The sequence below is a fragment of the Myiozetetes cayanensis genome, unplaced genomic scaffold (assembly GCF_022539395.1).
Source record: "Myiozetetes cayanensis isolate MyiCay16 unplaced genomic scaffold, myiCay2020 scf2-11, whole genome shotgun sequence".
NCBI classification, from domain to species: Eukaryota; Metazoa; Chordata; class Aves; order Passeriformes; family Tyrannidae; genus Myiozetetes; species Myiozetetes cayanensis.
The window spans coordinates 60925345-60942788 of NW_026087411.1; the positions used below are offsets into that span (position 1 = coordinate 60925345).

At 38.2% G+C, this 17444-nt stretch overlaps 1 protein-coding gene across 14 annotated transcripts in view; it reads left to right on the forward strand.

Annotated features, from left to right (window-relative positions):
• PTPRK (protein tyrosine phosphatase receptor type K) overlaps positions 1-17444 on the forward strand; it is a 393483-nt gene that overhangs the window by 178120 nt on the left and 197919 nt on the right. For all 14 annotated transcript variants that reach the window (XM_050315975.1, XM_050315961.1, XM_050315960.1 and 11 more), the window contains exons 5-6: positions 375-490; positions 14497-14671. In XM_050315975.1, the coding sequence (XP_050171932.1) occupies positions 375-490; positions 14497-14671 (291 nt within the window). The remainder of the gene's footprint in view (positions 1-374; positions 491-14496; positions 14672-17444) is intronic.

Below are 17444 nucleotides of genomic sequence, written 5' to 3' on the forward strand. Positions count from 1 at the left end.
TCTATTTGCTTGAGCAGTATGCTGCTAATTGGGTTTTTCTCAGTATGATGGATTTCATACAGTCAGAAGTCTTTGGGATAATTTTTGTGAAGTGCTGCTGACATTTTGGCATTTGTTCTCCTTCTTTTGGCTTTGATTTTAAAAAGACTTTATTATAACACATGTATAACATAAAGTTAGAATCACCAGGGGAGAAGGGAAAGGATTGAAAGCACTCCTTGAACAGAGATGAAGCAAATAATTTTCTCTTTTCTGTTTCTATTTCTTATCCAAAGATTGTGAAAATATGGGTGTTAAGGGAGATAATAATGTTACTGTCATCTTTATTTTTTGTAATAAGTCTTATTTGTAATTTTTGTTTTCTCCTTCTGCAGATAAATCTCCACATTTTTTGAGGCTGGGGGATGTAGAGGTCAATGCAGGGCAGAATGCTACATTTCAATGCATTGCTACAGGGAGAGATGCAGTGAATAACAAGTTATGGCTCCAGGTAAGGCTAACTCATGCAAGTCTATTTGGCTAGAGGACAAGCTACTTTCTGGAGATGAAATGTTGAAGTTCCTAAGCCTTTTTTTCTTCTGCATGTAAAATATGTAATTTAAATGCAATTTTATCTCTGTTAAATGGAGGAACCTTACTGACTTTTGTAATTCTAAAAAGCTTGCGTTAAAAATTAGAACAACTGGTGTGGATGCTGGGGTAAGGTTGGCCCTTAAAGGTAGTGTGGGCTTTCTCTCCTTGTAAATCAACTCTCTGTGTCAAAATTTATTATCATTCAATGCAGATAATTGGCATTTGGGATCTAGTATGACACAGATGTAATGCAGCTGTCGTGAATTTTGAGGATTATTTTATCACATAAATTACCTGTCCGAGCAGATGGTTGGAGGGACATGGCTGTACTTCTGTGTGCGTATCAGTTTTACTCAGCAGCATATTTAATGAAGCAGCATAAAAGGACTGCTACATGTCCTTTTTCTCTGTCTCCATAGTAGGAGGAACTTGAACTTTTACCTGTGTGTAATTCTGAGTAGTACGTATTTCAGAATTTAAGAGATGACTAAAACCAGAAAAAAATCTTTCTTACTATAAAAAAAGAAAAAGAAGAAATTAAAATCACCATCCCTCCAAAATCCCCTTCCTTTGTAGCGTGGGGATGGGGTTACTTACAGTTCAGGCCACTGGTTAAGTAGAAGGATAGCAAGGTTTCCAGTTGCTCTTCAAAAAAATTAAATTCTACCACTTAATAAGGATTTAAAACATCACTTTAGTTTTATGTATACCTGTATGTGCATTCTTTATACGTAAACCTTAAGCACCAACATTCCTTTAGAATGGTTTCTAAATATATTCTCTAAAACTTTTTTTTTTTTTTTTAAATGTGTGTTTCTATATATTTTCAGAACTGTAAAATTCTGAAGTACTTTTTTGGAAAATGTACTTTAAAATTAACTATAGTCAGAACTTCAAAACATCTGTTTTTTTCAGGTGTTGTAGTTTGAAGTGAACTATAATCAGCTACTTCAAGCTCCTTAATTTTTAATTAATAGTGGAGCTGGCAAACCTTGACTAACTGTTGCATATAGGGGTACCATAAGTTTAAAATTTTAAAGATAGTTCTATTGGGTTAATAAAAATCTGATATGTAAAATGTATTATTAGACAAATATATTCCAAAATTAAAGAAGGAACACAAGTATAGCAGTAACTGCATTGCAGTTAGTGAAAAGGTATCATAGCAGTAGGAATGGTTTGTACTCCATGTCTTGGAGCAGTAATTTGTTTAAATTGAGCAAACATTCACTGAGAAAAGGGAGTTGATTTCAGAGACTTGCCAGATAAAGCACATTAAGTACACAAAATGAAACTGAGCTGGATTTTTCTATATCCAAAGCAGAACAATAGCAACAGGAGCATTCCAGCAAACCTTTGAAACACCATTTTCAGCTGATTGTTGGTCAGAAAGACCCGACAGACACAGCCAGCTGGAAATCTTCCCTATCGCTCACTCCTTGGAGTCATAACTCTGACAGATTATCCTTTCTAACTTTCAGTCCCCTGAGAAGCCCAGTTAGCAGCCAGATCAACTCAGAAAACATATGTTTTGTCCCTCCATATGCTTCATGGATGGTTTGTTTTTTCTTGTGTGTGTGTATGTGGATCACAGATGTGGTAATGCCTCACAGTGCAAAAAATAAGGTCCTTTAGAGGTTATAACTCTGCTTGCTTGTGCTTGTGAAGTGCCTTGATACTCTTGAAGATACTTCCTACCTGAGCTTCTGTTCTACATCTTGTTTTCCCATGGACAGTGCCAAATTTTCAGTTTAAAGGTGACTATTTTTTTTCTTTGTCCCTCGTCATTCCACCCCTCAATCCAATATAATCATAAATCAGCAACCTTCCCTCTCTGAATTGTCTTCCTTAGATTACATTCAAAGTTACTGCTGTTGTGCACAGCTAATAGTGAATTTACTCCTTTCACTTAAAACCTGAGGTGGATGTATATGGGCCTTATGAGGCAACAGAGTGTAACTTGGAAAAGGTTCGGTTTAACCTTTGACCAAACCGGAGATTCATAAAACCTGAATACCCTGAAAGGAAAAACTGGCAGATCAAATCAAATGCCCAGGTAATTGTTTTTGAGAGCGTTGAGCTGAAACATTCCAGGAATGTATTTTTTTCATAACAAGAAAGGCCATTGGAAAAAAAAAATGTACAAAAATGAAAAATAAATGGACGATGGTGGGGAAAAAGACAACTCTCCAAGCACATTGTGTTAGAGAAAATAGCTTTTGGTTATGTCCTTATTGAAAGAGAAAAACTATTTCCGTGAGGAGAAAAAAAAAAAACACACAAAAAAACCCAAAAGCAAACCAATGAAGAATTTACTATTAAAACACATTCTTTGACAAGGAAAGTTCTGAGGTGCAGTCTGGGACACTAGGCTTTTTGTGTCTGCGGGGACCTAAGATCTCATATGCTTACACTGAAGCAGTAAAGACGTGCAGGAAGAGATTTCGTTAAAGACTCTACCAGTGCTCTCTGGCTCTCCCAGCCCCCTGTTTTGAAAAGAATTAAAGTAAATTCAGCAGCACATGAGAAAAAAATCACAACCATCCTGCTCTGTGTTCAGAGTCCTGCAATCCCACAGCTGCTTCAGATGGGCTCTGCCTGAGCTGCCACGGCCTTGGCTTCACCCTCTTGATCCCTCTCTGCACTGACTCTGGAGCTTTTGCAACTTGCCAGTCTGTCAGTTCAGGAAAGTGATCTGACTGAAGAAGAGTTTGAATGAAATTGGGTTTTGTTGTTGTTGAGGGTGGAGAGGACTCTTTGTTTTGGTGTGGTTTTTTTTGTTTGGTTGGATTTTTTTTGTCTGCTTGTTTTTTGGATTTTTTTGTGTGTATTTTTCCCCAGCTTGATTCATGTCTAAATTACCTATATAAATAGTGCCAGCAGGTAGAAAAAGATTGGGATATTTGGTTAGAAGCATGGAAGAGGGAAAAATTTTAACAACCTGAAGTAAAAGTGGGGATCTTGGTAGCATGTCTCCCTGTAATGTCTTATGTAATTTTGTTTTAGTTATTGGGGAAGAGCCCTGATTATATACTAGATGAGCTATGGGAGTTCACATTTCCATGCTTACATTTTTCCCAGTGTGTACATAATTAAGTGCACATAGCTTTATGTACCTTAAAATCAAAATTAATAAAAATTGGCACAACATTTCAATAAACAGTTTCCTGTGTGTTTACTGATGTAATGACAGTATTTTCAGCAACTCAATTTTCTATAAATGTATGTCTATAAACATTTCAGACAAGTAGGGGTTAACTTTTAATTGAACTTCTGACTTTCATGGCTGCAGATTCTGCTCTTGTTTGTTTGATTTTAGATTGTATCTGGTCTCTTGTCCCCTTTGATACCCCTTCCCCCCCCCACCCCTGTGTTTTGCAGTCCCAGTGGACCAAGATCAGACAGATCAAGAATAGACAGTTCTGTCATTGAAAGATAAGCAGGAAAGATAACAGAAGTTTTTAAAAGTTGCATCTGCATTAATACTGAACAAATATTTGAGCAGATCAAGAGATTTAACTGGTTGAACAAGATGCTCTGAAACACACCTTTCGTGACAGTGTGAATAGTAGGTGTGGGAGCAGGACAGAAATTCAGCTCAAGTTCTTTTGTTCTTCACTGTTTCAACCTAATGTACTGTCAAATCTTTTATGGTTGAGAGCTGAAGGATTCTCTTTATGACCTGCAATTATTAGCAAATTCTGAAAGAGTTTCAAAGTCTATAGTTTTTGTTTAAATGTGAAAAAACATTGATGTTGTTTCTGAAATACGTTCAATTTTGGTGCATAGTATTTTTTTTGCCTGCCATCCCCTTCAGAATGTAGTGGGGGGAGGGAGAGGTAGTTCCTCAGTATCTTCCCCCTCCTTTTGAATTCTCCTCTGCAAAATATCACACACCAACAGCCATAGTTTGGTGCCACTGCACACACTGAAGCACTGGTTGTGTGATAGGAGTCCCCAGATCCAGGGTGGTAACCTAGTTTTACCACCTGTTATGCATTGGTATTTTCTGACTTACAAGCTTCAGGAGATAGCAGAAGTTCTTGCTGAAAAATGCTTTCCTGTAGGAGGTGAACATAAGTGTGTGTGTAATCTTAAAGAAACGAATATAGTGTGTATAGATGTCATAATTAATCAGTTCTGACCCACTTACGGCTGATTTTCTTTTTTTTCCAAAGCCTATGAATTGTCTTTCTTTGAAAAGGCATTTAAAGAACAAGGATTCTTTCTTTTATTAACATCTGAGGCACCTTAGTGCTTCGTGCATGTTAATTTGCTGAATTAGTATAGAAAGGACCCCCTTTTAATTCTGTTTATTTCCCTGTGAAAAGCCATGCACTCCAGTGGAGTTATGCCAGTAAACAGGCTTGCAAACAAGTTCCTTCTGCATGTTAATCTTGTGCTCAGAATTGATACGTGTTATGAATTAAATGTTTGAAAGAATAATGTTTACAGGGCATTCTAAACATGAAAATGCAAGAGTGAGGTTGGGCCTCTGTTTGCCCGTTTGATTTGGAGAAAGCTTCCATGGGTTTGAGCTTCATTTCTTCACTAAGGCAGTGGAGAAATAGAATTGACTGGATAGATTAAATAACATTTGGGTACACCAAGACTGTGGAGAGCAGTGTATGTATTGTCCAGCATTTGTTCTGCTGATCTAATTGGGATATCAGAGCAATAGGGTTTTTTGCATAATCGGGCTGTGTTTAACGGCTTCCTGAGCTGGGAGCAATTGTGGTTCCCAGAAGTCCAATACGATTTTCAGTGTCTTATCAATGTCCGGTTTAACTGGACACTCAAACAGTGCAGAGTATAGAGCTTTTTGCTAGAACATCTGTTAAACCATATGTCTTGGCACTTGGTTCAGATGGCGATAACTGCAGCACTAATGAGTCCATCCATCATTGCTGAGCTTTGCATTAACATAGCATTGGATTAGGGAAAGCGGCTTGTTCTGGCTTTGCAGTCAGATGTGCTTTGCCACGGTCTGCGGTGATACCATTTGCTCTGGCGAATCTGAAATTCAAAGGGGTACCGGCTGCATGCATTTAAAGGTTTAATACACGCCTTGTAATCCTGTGCAGATTGCCGTCAGAGCGGTGGCGAGCGGGCCAATCTGTCAGCAATAGCTGTGGGTGCTGGCTAACCGCCCTCCACTTGGGCTGCCAAGGCTGGCAAGGCAGCCCCGCGCTCGCCCGTGGAGAGACTCATCAGCGTTAATATGGTCTGATGCAGCCCTTCTCTCCGCCAGAGGAAAGTGTCTTTCCTTGTGGAATAACAGATAATTAAAGCAATTGCCTGAGAGTAATAATTGAAAAAGTGAAATTAAACAGCATTATGGAAAATAAAATGCAAATTGCTGTAAAAACAATGGAGTCGGGCTGACCTCCCAGCGGTACCAACTGTTACTGGAGGATGAACGAGCGTCTGTTCGGGCTCAGACTCCCTTTGTTGAGGAAGCTGCCATAACCCTCAATGCCCTGTTTACCAGCATCTCTGGTTTTGGTGCTGATTGCCACAGAATATGATGTGAGATTTAGGAATTCATTTCTCTTGCTAGGTACCGTGTATGTGTGCTCTTTAACAAGTCTTTGGATTGGGCACAGGCAGATGGTATCCTGTGATGATGCATTGTGCAGGACCAATATAGCATTCCAGAATGTTAGATTGGAGGGGGTATAAGGACCAGTAGAGTATTCTAGGAATTTATACCGGTGAGTTTACGTGAGAACTTGTGCCTCTGGCAAGGGGTTGAGGGACAAAAAATTGATTGCTTTGTTTTGCTTTTTTGGAAGGACAGTATTTCCTCTCAAAGGAAAGAAGTTATGCCACAAAATTCCTTTCTTCCTGCTGTATCCAGAAGGTGAAACCATGGATTGGTATTCAGCAGGAGGGTTTGAGCATGGGCCATGGGCCTTTGGGGTAAACTATTTAGCTGCAGTGAATGTTGGGAGGCTCACTCATGGTCTCAAAAAAAAGTATCCATAATAGGAGAGTATGTCCAATTTAACTATGTTTTATGTCATTTTACATGGGCTTTTTTCTATGAGTTTTCTAATGCAACTTTGCTTTTGGAGATCCTGTTGCATTTTGAAACATTTAATTAATCAGTTAAGATACCCTTTCTTTAGTTCAGTGATAAAACATTTGCTGTTACAGTGCATCTACCTATTTACCATTTTCATTACATTTGAAGACTTTTTTTTCTGTTGGTTTGCACAAATTTTATGACTAGGAAAGTTAAGAGGAGCTGAGTACACTCTGAGTGTTAGAGAAGCTTTACTATTTTGCTTTTTTTCTTTTATGGGGTCTAGAGAAAATTCAGAGAAAGAGCCTTGTTGGCATCCCCAGGGTTTCAGCTGTAGAACTGTGACGGTGAGTTTTGATCCCCTTTTTGGTTTTGGTCAACTGTCAAGTTTGATGCTTTTTGGTTTTGAACTGAAATAAGTCAGTCAGGCCTGCTTGCCGTAAGGAGGAGTTAAAGCTATGATGTTGTGTGGAGGCTGTGGGGGGAGAGAAGGCCTATGGCTCTGGTTTTGCTCTTCTCCCTGGGTGGCAGGAACAGTGGGTGAACCTCTGAGGAGCCTCTGGGGAGACAGAAGACTTTTTGGATCAGCATCATCTGCCCAAAGGAAGTACTAATTTGCACAGCAAAAAGGACTGTTTATGCCAAACCTTCTTTCTTTAGCCAGTAAAATCCCACTCAAGTATCCATCATCTTACCTTTATCTTGATTGCTGACAATGGCCAAGCAGCATACACGTTCTTTTTTTTTGTTACGTTCAAGGATTGCACAGAAACTTCACTTCCCTCATTTTTCTTGTATTGGTTGCTTTTATTTATAGAAAAGATGTTTTTAAAAGCAAGCAACAGAATAGGGAGGCATTATGTATACTTCTGCAGTGACTTGTCTATTCTACCTGCACTTTCACCTCATCAGATTTTGTGATAGATTTTGTGTTCTGTGATAGAAAATCTGGTTTTCAAAATATTTTTTTTTCTAAAGATGTATGAAAAGCTACCTTGAAGTGATCTATCATGACTTCTCATAAATGACTTGACTCTGTATCAACCACTACTGACTCAGAGACAGTTATAAAGAATATTCATCAGTGAAAAAATACAGTATTCATAACTTGTTTGTTTCACGTAGGGTTTTTTCCCTCTTTTTTTTTCTTTTTACTCTGTATTCACCTTTGATGCTATCTATGTCATTTAACCCCGAATGAACCATTCTCCCTCTCTCCTGCCTCAATTTATCAGCTTCGTGGATAAATATGGCAGTTTCCCCTAGGTGCCCGGTCATCTTAGGTTTCAGCAACATGAAATACTGTAATCCTCCTTGTCTTAATTCAATTCTGCCCCAGTTAACTAAGTCCTCTGGTCTGAATAGCTACCAGTAATTCAGTTTACACGGCAGCCTTTGGGGCTGTCATCCCCATAGGTCTTCCCTGGGTCCAGTGGCTGCTGAAGCATGAGATGCTGGGGGCTGCACCACTACCTGTGGCCCCAGTTGTGCTGGGTGCAGCTTCTCAGTGACCGCCTGGTGTTCCAGGTGCTGCCTTCTCTCCTGCCACTTTGTACTTTACAGGTAGACCAGCTACAGTGGAAGTTTGGTCCCTCTTTGTAGTCCTGGTAGTACAGCCAGACGGAGACTTAAACCCCCATGTAAATAAGACACCTGAAATTAAAGTGATATTTATAAAAACATATAGTGTTACAACTGCCTTGGCCATTCTGTCCTGTGACTTGTCTGTTGTCACCTGCATTTGGGTTGTCTTCTCCTCGGTGGTGTGATGTGTGGTAGGAAGACTAATACCCCAGACCTTAGTTTCCTCAAATAGCTGCAGGACTTAATGAATTACAGAAAAAGTAAGAGCAGCTGGTATACCTGGCTGCTTTTAGAAAAAGATAAAATTATCTACTGAGAAGTGTTTGAGGAGCTCTCTGGTGCCGTGTTGGTCTTCAGTAGTGGGGATTTTTGCAACTTTTTTCCTTTATTGTCTTCTAATCAGATTTTTTTGCTGCAGGATAAATACTGTAGTTCAATGTGCACTGCTGAAGGTGATATAGATCTTCAATCACTGTGTCTGGAATTTGTATTTCTGTGAACTATGTGGTTGGTTGGTTGGTGTTTGTTTTTTTTTTTTTTAAATCAACAACACTGCATTCCAGAATTATAACTTTCTGAAAAGCTTCTTTATTATTTTTGTTAAAGCATACATTTTTTTTTTTTTGTATGTTTGACATGTGTTAGATTAGGTTCAAAATGAGGGGCTTTAAAATATTCAGGGAAAGTGAGTGTTGTTTTTATTTGTGTAGTGGAAAGGCCAGGGACACAGTAGTACGAATTTTACTAGTTTGCCTCCGGTGGCTTTTATTATAATAAATAAATTAGAATTGCCACCTCTAAAGAGCCAGATGGCTCTCAATTAGATTATTTCATGTGAGCCCTTGATTTCTTCAGTAGGAGGGTCAGTGCAGCGCAACAAAAATTTGAACTGCTCCAAAGTGGACAAGTTTGAGTAGCAGCAGTGCATGTAACCAAGACATTTAAAGTAATCATGGATCTTTCTGTATTGCAGTGCATCAGGCAGGATAAAACTTGGCTTACCACATTTATTCATGATCTTCAGTGTATGTTTGCATTGGAAAAGATGTGTGGCTTTTCCCTCTAATAAATGAATGCATAGTTCACTGAAAAGTAGAATCTTACTCTGGTTTGCTGTGCATGTAGATCAGCAAGTTGAAGTAAGTTTTAATAGTTTCCTACTTAAATGTTTAACTGCATGCTTCCTCTTAAAAATCAGTCAAACACAATAAATTGCTATTTCACTTTCTTGTGAATTAAGAAGATAGGACTATCTAGGCATATTATTTAAGCTGTAGTTCCAATTCATAATCTGCTTGAAAAAAATTATTTCTTAGGCTTAAATTGTGTATTTGTAAATAAAACTGGAAAAATAATCCCACTTGTTCGGTAATTTGCCCTATTGTGGAGAAATAAAAATACAATTTTATTTATAGCTTCTTACTCTAACTAGATGTCATACTTTATTATATTTCTAATATGTTAATAAGTTCTCAAGTACCAAGAATACATTGAGACATTTGTGTAAAAGAAGAAAATAAAATAAATAAAATTAGTAATAATAAAGAAATAATTTTAGGAATTCTTTTATATTCTTCTCTATTTGGAAATTGTGTTCTAAATGGTGTAAAAGCATATGCTGTGTGTGCTGAAAAGTGACTGACAGCTACATGTAAGTAAAATTTAAACAGTATAGTTATTTCTGTTTACTTCCCTCACTTTTTTTTTTTTAATTTTTTTGAAAGTCATCTTTTGGCAGAGAGTGCACATTATTGCTGGCATTCAAACTATCCGCAGCCAAACCTCTTTTTTTTTCTTTTTTTTCCCCTGTCAAAAAATTACATTTCTCCCCTTACATAATGAGTAAACCCAAGAATGTTTTGGACCATGTTATTTACAAATTCCCCTTTCCTTGAGGCAGCAGAGATTTAATTCCCTTGGCTGCTGGGGGCATCCTTCCAGCCCTCCTGCTGCTGGTGAAGTTACGATTGCACCTTTGGGGATCAAGCTGTTTAGACAAACTGCAGACTTGAGCCCTGCTCACCACGTGTAACTTGCCTTCTTCTCCACTCCCGGTGGCTGAGCAGTGAATCCAATCACAAGCTAATCTGTTTGGTGATGATAATATATGGGGAGGGAGTGTGTTTTCAGGAAGGTTTTTTTATTTCAGGTCGGTTTTCTGCATGAGCACAGGAGGGAAGGTGAGGAGATAGTGAGTGGGGGCCACTGATAGGGCACTGCTGCCAGAGTAGCGCATGTGTCACTGCAGCCAGAGTGTTGACATCTTCTGATCTCTGGAGGCATCCTGGCATCCAGCCGAGAGCCTGAGAAGGCAACCAGAGTTGACTGTGATTATTAGCAGTGGAGTGGACTTATTTTAAGGTGTTTACAGTAAGAAAGGGATGGGGATGTGTAAGGTTGAACTGTCCAGGCTAATAAAAATCACCGGTGTGACAAAAAAGGGTTCAGGAAAATTTAGAGGGAACGTTGCTGTGGAAAGGTATGTTATTGCTGTTTAAACAAAAAAGCAAAACTCACTACTTTTCAACTCAAAAAGTTGAGGGAGAAATGCCGGTAAGTTTTAAATTTCTATAAGATCATTAAAAATGCACTTAAATAAGGTGTTGGGGTTTAGATTCTTCTGGTTTCACTCAGGTTCTAAAAAGATGCACTTAAATTTCATTTCATATATATTAAAAGCTTGATTTCTGTTGTGAGACAGAAGAGAGGTGTTTAAGACTAATTGTTAATTCACATAAGATTTTTTTAAGCTGTGTAGACTTTGCTGTTGACTTTATTTAAAATATAGATGATCTAATTTCATTGCCTGAAAAATTTTTAATAAAATCATGCTCCTATCAAATTAAACATAACCTTGAGGTCAGAGAGATTTATGTAGGATTGGAATTTTAAATGTCTGAAATGCCAGAATTAAGGAGTTTTTTTTTCACAGGCTTGTATTTCTTTTAATCAAGTGTTTATAGAGAGTAGTTCTTTGTGAAGCCCAGTTATTTTCACAAAAGGAAGAGAACTGCCTGGTGGTGACCTCTCCTAAATGAGCAATTCAGGGTTATCAAATCAGACAGCAAGGGACTGGAGGAACCAAGGATCACACAGGGTACAGCCATTACCTATTAGTATAACTCTACATTAATTTTAAATTGAATTTTTAAAACCTAATTGAGCAGCGTTTTCAAGCTCTGTTCAGTGTGAGCAGGACATAAATTGAAACAGTATGTACCAGGAACCCTTAATAAGCAGAGAGCACTGCTGCCTTTCTTCCTTCTTCTTTAACATCAGTAGTAATGCCCTGACATTAAAAAGAAGAATTTAATTAAGAGATCGTGACAGTGCATCTGAACTCTGACTGGCTAATGGCTTACCAGTGTAAGGGATATATACTGAAATGAATGGAGGGTATTTTCTTTAACATTCAGTTTTAGATGTGAACTCTTTTCTGTTTGAACTTTTCATCATTTTAATGATGGAAAAATATTTTAATGGATAAGCTGTGCATGAAGAAAGACTTTGAAAATGTAGCTGTGCAGTTGGATTACCAAGAAACAAATTCTAATACAGAAAAATTAGAGCAACTGCTTCAAGCCTTGTAGGATAACATGGTAGGAAATCACTGATGTAAATAGAAAAGAAAATCCTGGGTGTTGTTGATCTAGATCTGTGAAGCTTGTTACATTTATTTTGATTAATTTCTCTGAAAGTGCATTCATATTTTAAGTAGAAGCCCAATTCACTTTGTTTCTCAACATGAAGCCCGCAGATGAGCTTAAGTAAGCAAGTTCTGAGCTTCAGAGTGTAAATTATTTTGTATAGCAAGCTTCGATGTGCTCCTCTGATGCAGACTAAGCGCTTGGCATTCCAGTTTAAAGAGATTATTGAACAAGAGTCCTTTGTTTTAGAAAACTAATATTTATTTTTCCCTTCATAACAGAGCAAGAATGACTGCATTACATAGGTTACTTGTCAAGTCTGCTATCATATAAGTTTTAAAGGTACACATTCAGTTTATTATATGCTGGTTGGTCATTTGGACAATCATATTGCAAGTTTGTGTCCAGTGCGGGAGCTTGGCGTCCATTTCCCAGCTGGCTATGGGGTGGCAAGGCCGTGAGGACACGGACAAGCATGAGAGGAAGAAAGTACCATGAGATTTATTTATATTGGGTACTTCAAGGCACTAGATGCAAGGTTTATTTTAAGTTATTGTTCCAGTTAGTTCAAACCTTTGATTGATACTGACGTGAGGGAAACATAGCTTGAAAATCCTACTTTCGGATTTAACTTTTGCTGTCAGGAGAAGCCAGCTAGCCAGAGCAGAAGGTGCATGTCCCACAAAATAATTTTACTATTGTTTAAGCAACACTGAAATAAAGCCTTTAACATCATCCCTCATTTGTGTGATATTGGAATTTAATAATTTCAGTCATCCCTGAAGTTAGGTAAGGCCTATCATTCATAGAGGTCTTCGCAGGCATAGCAAACTTCCTTAATTCTCCTTAATCGGAATCAGATACTCACAGAGCTGAAGAGGGAGCCTGGGTCTGTCACTGAGTGACTCAGCTGCACTGCTCTTAGTCCAGGTGTCTAAATGCCCAGCATCCATTGGTTTTGCCCTGCGAACAAGCAGTCAGAAACCATCCCTGTGATAAGCATCCTTGTGTTGGTTAGGGGAGGATGGCAGTTTTAGGGAGAAGCAATGAGAGAAGCTTTTGGAAGTGTCTCATGTCATTTTGTTTTGGAGATCTGTTTTCATGCTTGATATCTCGTTGTTCTTTCTGTCCCAGCCCTGCAAACAGAGCTTATCCTTGGGGAGTCACTCCTTGTTTTTCCTCAGGGAAGCTAGATCATGTCTTCTTGAAGTAAGGAAGTCACACCAATAAACCTGTTGTTGGTAAAGGCAATGGCATGGTCTTTGTAGTGAAATAAGAGTGACTGAAATCTGCCTGGTTGGTATAAATAAAATTCATCTGTTTAAACATATTAATAGTTAAAATTAATGCTTGTTTTGGTGAGTTTGAAGTGGTGCTGAAACCCTGGCTAATTATCACAAAACCGTTTAGAGTGACTAACCTAAGATGCTAAAATGACAAAAGGTAGATGTAAAATGAAGTGTTTGAGTACTATGAAGTTTTGTGACAGGAGACCAGCTGATATACACATGCAGCATTAACTCATCTCCTTTTTCTCCCCTTTGTGTTTTGCCCCAGGCTTTTAGGTTATTAAATTCTGGGGCTCAGCAGTAGCACTTCTGGTGTTAGAAAGCTTGGAGTTTAAGACCTCAATGAAGTTTCTCATTCCAGGGGTTGATTAGAGCTAAAAATGTCCACAAAGGTCACATTTTGCTATGTTATCAAGCAGAATGGGTGGTTATAAGCAAATGCTGGCAGCTTTCTAGGGATTGAACAATGCTGGGTGATCAGAAACTGTATCCTGATCAGGGAATAACATGCAATTGATCCCTGGGAGAGAGCAGTGACATCGCTTGTTCATTTGGTGTGTATTTCTGGGGTTGTTTTTAATGCTGACTTTTGGTGGAGAGTCTTTCTATTGAAATCAAAATTGAGCATTTAATGTGAATGGTTACAAGAAAAAAGGATCCCACAAGAGCTCAGACTGTTTCTACCTTACTGACTTCTCACCCTGCCCCCCAGCTCCACACAGATTAAATTTTTCAATGATTTGTGGTAGCTATGATTTTTTAAGAACTCTTTAAGCTCCTTCCTTTAAATGAGATCTGTGTTATTCCTCTTTCAGCTTCCTGCCCTACACCTTTAATTTCAACTAGCTTTAGATGGATAAGTGCTGCTTAGTATAACAAAGGTAAAATTTTAGAAGGTATTGAACTTGGACAGATAAAAAGTAGCATTAAAAAGGAAACATTGGTTGGTTGCTGGAAAAGCTGTTGAAAACCTGTGAAATCCCTCAATGCCAGGTTTGTTTAAATACTTCTTACAATATACCTGGTGTGTCTGTTACATATCTGTTTAAAGTTGAATGAATTTTCTTAGAAGTACAACTGCTACTGCTGGGCACCCTAGGATGATTAAAGCTATGAGGCAGTGGCAGTTGAGTTGTGGTCACGTTTTGTGCCAGTGCAAAATCCTGGGAATGCTTTTCACCCTCAAGTCTGATTCTGAAATGCTTTTGAGTACTGCTTTTTTCTTGATAGGACCTCAGTAGCAAGCTTTTCTACCATGGAAATGCAGCATGGGCTGAATACATTTAAGGTTTTGTTTTGTCTATATGCTTTGTATGATGATAATGAAATGTCTTTTATATTCTTATAACTTTGCCTTGGTTGTTCTTATTTTCAGAGAAGAAACGGGGAAGATATTCCAGTTGCTCAGACTAAAAATATCAATCATAGAAGATTTGCTGCTACCTTTAAGTTACAAGAGGTGACAAAAACTGACCAGGACTTATATCGCTGTGTAACTCAATCGGAGAGAGGGTCTGGAGTGTCAAATTTTGCTCAACTTATTGTTCGAGGTAAAGTTTTAATTGCTTTCCTTTTATCCAGTTGAATGCTCCTAATACCAATGCTTTCGACTTACACTTTTTATCTAGCCTACGTATGCCTTGATCTGAAATGATCGTACAAAGCCCTGTGAAGTTGTCATAAAATGAAAGAGTGATTTACAAAGCTTCTTACAATTGCTTTCTACAGAATATATCTGTGTAAAACCCTGTTCCTGTATAGCATTGAGTATAATGTTCCTGCCTGGTTTTCTGTGGATGTTATTTGTTGAACTTAAGGTGCAAACTGCTTAACTTTTAATAAATAATTTTACAGGTCTGAGATTCCACTATATTTAGTTGCCATTCCCTTTTAAAATCTGTTGCTTTGATCAGACCAGTAGTCTAGAGCAAATAATACATCTTTCTGTTACCTGGGAGACAGGTGTATAGAAAGAGTTGTAAACTTTCACCTACCTGAGTACTGGAAGCATTTTGGAGATGATCTGTGATGATTTCCAATACAAAAGTAGGAGGAAAAAATATAAAAAACTTGCTTTTTCCACTTGAGATGTTTTTGTTGTTGTTGTTGTTGTTGCAATTCATTCAGGAGCAACCATACCTTGTGTATGGTGCGATTTAGGTTAGTGATTTCTGTATTTATGCATTTTATGTTCTGGAAGTATGTAATATTGCCTGGCAAAGGATATGGTTGAGCAAAGGAGTTCAGTTTTAATTTACAAATATGTGTGCTGTATGACCTGGGATAAGCTATTGAACCTCTCCTTACCTAAGTGTGTCACCTGCAAAATTGCCTGTTTCATTCTTAGTTGTGATAAGGCTTAATGTTTTTTAACTGGGAAAAAGAAGTGGTGTACAAAATCTGTCTGTGATGCTGCTGCCTAGTGTTTTGGCCCAGTAAGTGCAGGGGTCAGACACACAATAGGCTGCTGCTTGATTTGTTTGAGGAGTGGCTGAGGACACTTGGTCTGTTCAGCCTGGAGAAGAGGAGACTGAGGGGAGACCTCATTGCAGTTACAACTTTGTTGTGAGGGGAAGTGGAGGGGCAGGCACTGATCTCTTCTCTGCAGTGACCAGTGACAGGATCCAAGGGAATGGCCTGAAGTTGTGTCGGGGGAGGTTTAGACTGGATATTATAAAAAGGTTCTTCACCCAGGAGGTGGAGCACTGGAACAGGCTCTCCAGGGAAGTTGGCACCAAACTGGTCAGAGCTCAGGAAGTGTTTGGACAATACTCTCAGGCACATGGTGTGTGGCATCTTGGGGATGGTCCTGTGCAGGGCTAAGGATTGGATGCTGGTCCTTGTTGGTCTCTTCCAACTCAGCATATTCTGTGATTTTGTGATTCTGTGATTCATTGGTCGAGCAATGGGCTGTTTGGTCAGTTCAGCATCTGAGAATCAGACACTGCATCTGGAACTGGAACAGAGAAAGTGAGTTTGTCCTCAGCTTATAGAAATAAAAGTAGTGTAGGAGATGCTCCAACATATTTGGTATCTGGCATTTGCTGGCAGAGATCTTTTCCCTTGGAGATCAGTTGATTGAGGTTTTATGCCTTCTATATAACATCAACAAAAATAGTCTTTGCTGACCATACAAAGATTTAGACAATATGTTAAGAGCTTTTTTATTCTGTTAGATGTACCATTTTTCTAGTAAACTGCAAGATGGTCTTCATCCTAATAAAATGAAATAAGTTCTGTTGCAGCATGAAAACAGACTTTTGTTCTTAGAAATGCAAGGCAAATCAATGTATTTATCCAATAAATGAAGTTTTCTATTTTTTCTAGAATAATAGAGCAATGGTGTTTAGAATACTATTTCTCTCAAAAAAAGGGGTAAGAATATAAAATGTCATAGTACCCTCTTTTTAATTGCATCATATTGTCATACTGGAAAACATAGGTAATTCCAGAGATAATACTATATTTATGGCTTAAAACATAAATGTGATATCTAGATCTATATATATAACAGCTATATAGGTTTGTATTTTAAGGGTAATTTTACTTTCTGTATGTTTTTTGGATTGGAAGTCCAAGAACTAAATATACATATATATATAAACTAAAATATTAACCTTCCAAAAATATTTTCATCTATTTGACAACATGGTAGAGAACAAAGATATACATCTCATACTAGGATTTATTGCTTGCTCTTGTATTTGAAAAGCAATATACAGTAATACATTTTCTTGTTTGTCTGGATAACCACTAAATAAATCTTGTTAGCCAAAAAAGCATACCCATACCCTCAGGGATCAGCTACCCTGGTGTTAAAACTGTACTGAAAATTAACCATAATGACAGGTCCTATATCTCAGTGGCACTTTAAAGCTGACATCCTGCTACATGGATACAAAAGATGATAATTTTAAAGGAAATTTTTGGGCCACTGATATGAATTGCCTTTAATAAGAGCTGGCATAGTATTGCCCATTGTCAAAGATGACCCAGGGGGAAGAGTTTATTAGTGCATTTCCTTCTAAACTGGAAGTGACAGAGCATGCTTGGGGGCCTTTTGTTGCTGTTTGTAACAAATGAAAATTTTGCTGCAGAATTCTCATGCTGAAGAGTATTGATCTGTGTGTTCTCACAGCCAGAGAAGGGGAAAAAAAACGATGAAACACAATTTACTTTGTCATGGCTTTAGTATCGCTTCCAGATAATTTTGAGTAACGATAAGGCCTTTGGTTTGTGGAAGCCAAGCTTTATAGACAACACTGGTTACTAGAGGGCAAGGGATGAGGAACAGGAGTTGTTGCCCAGTAACTCAAAACCTTG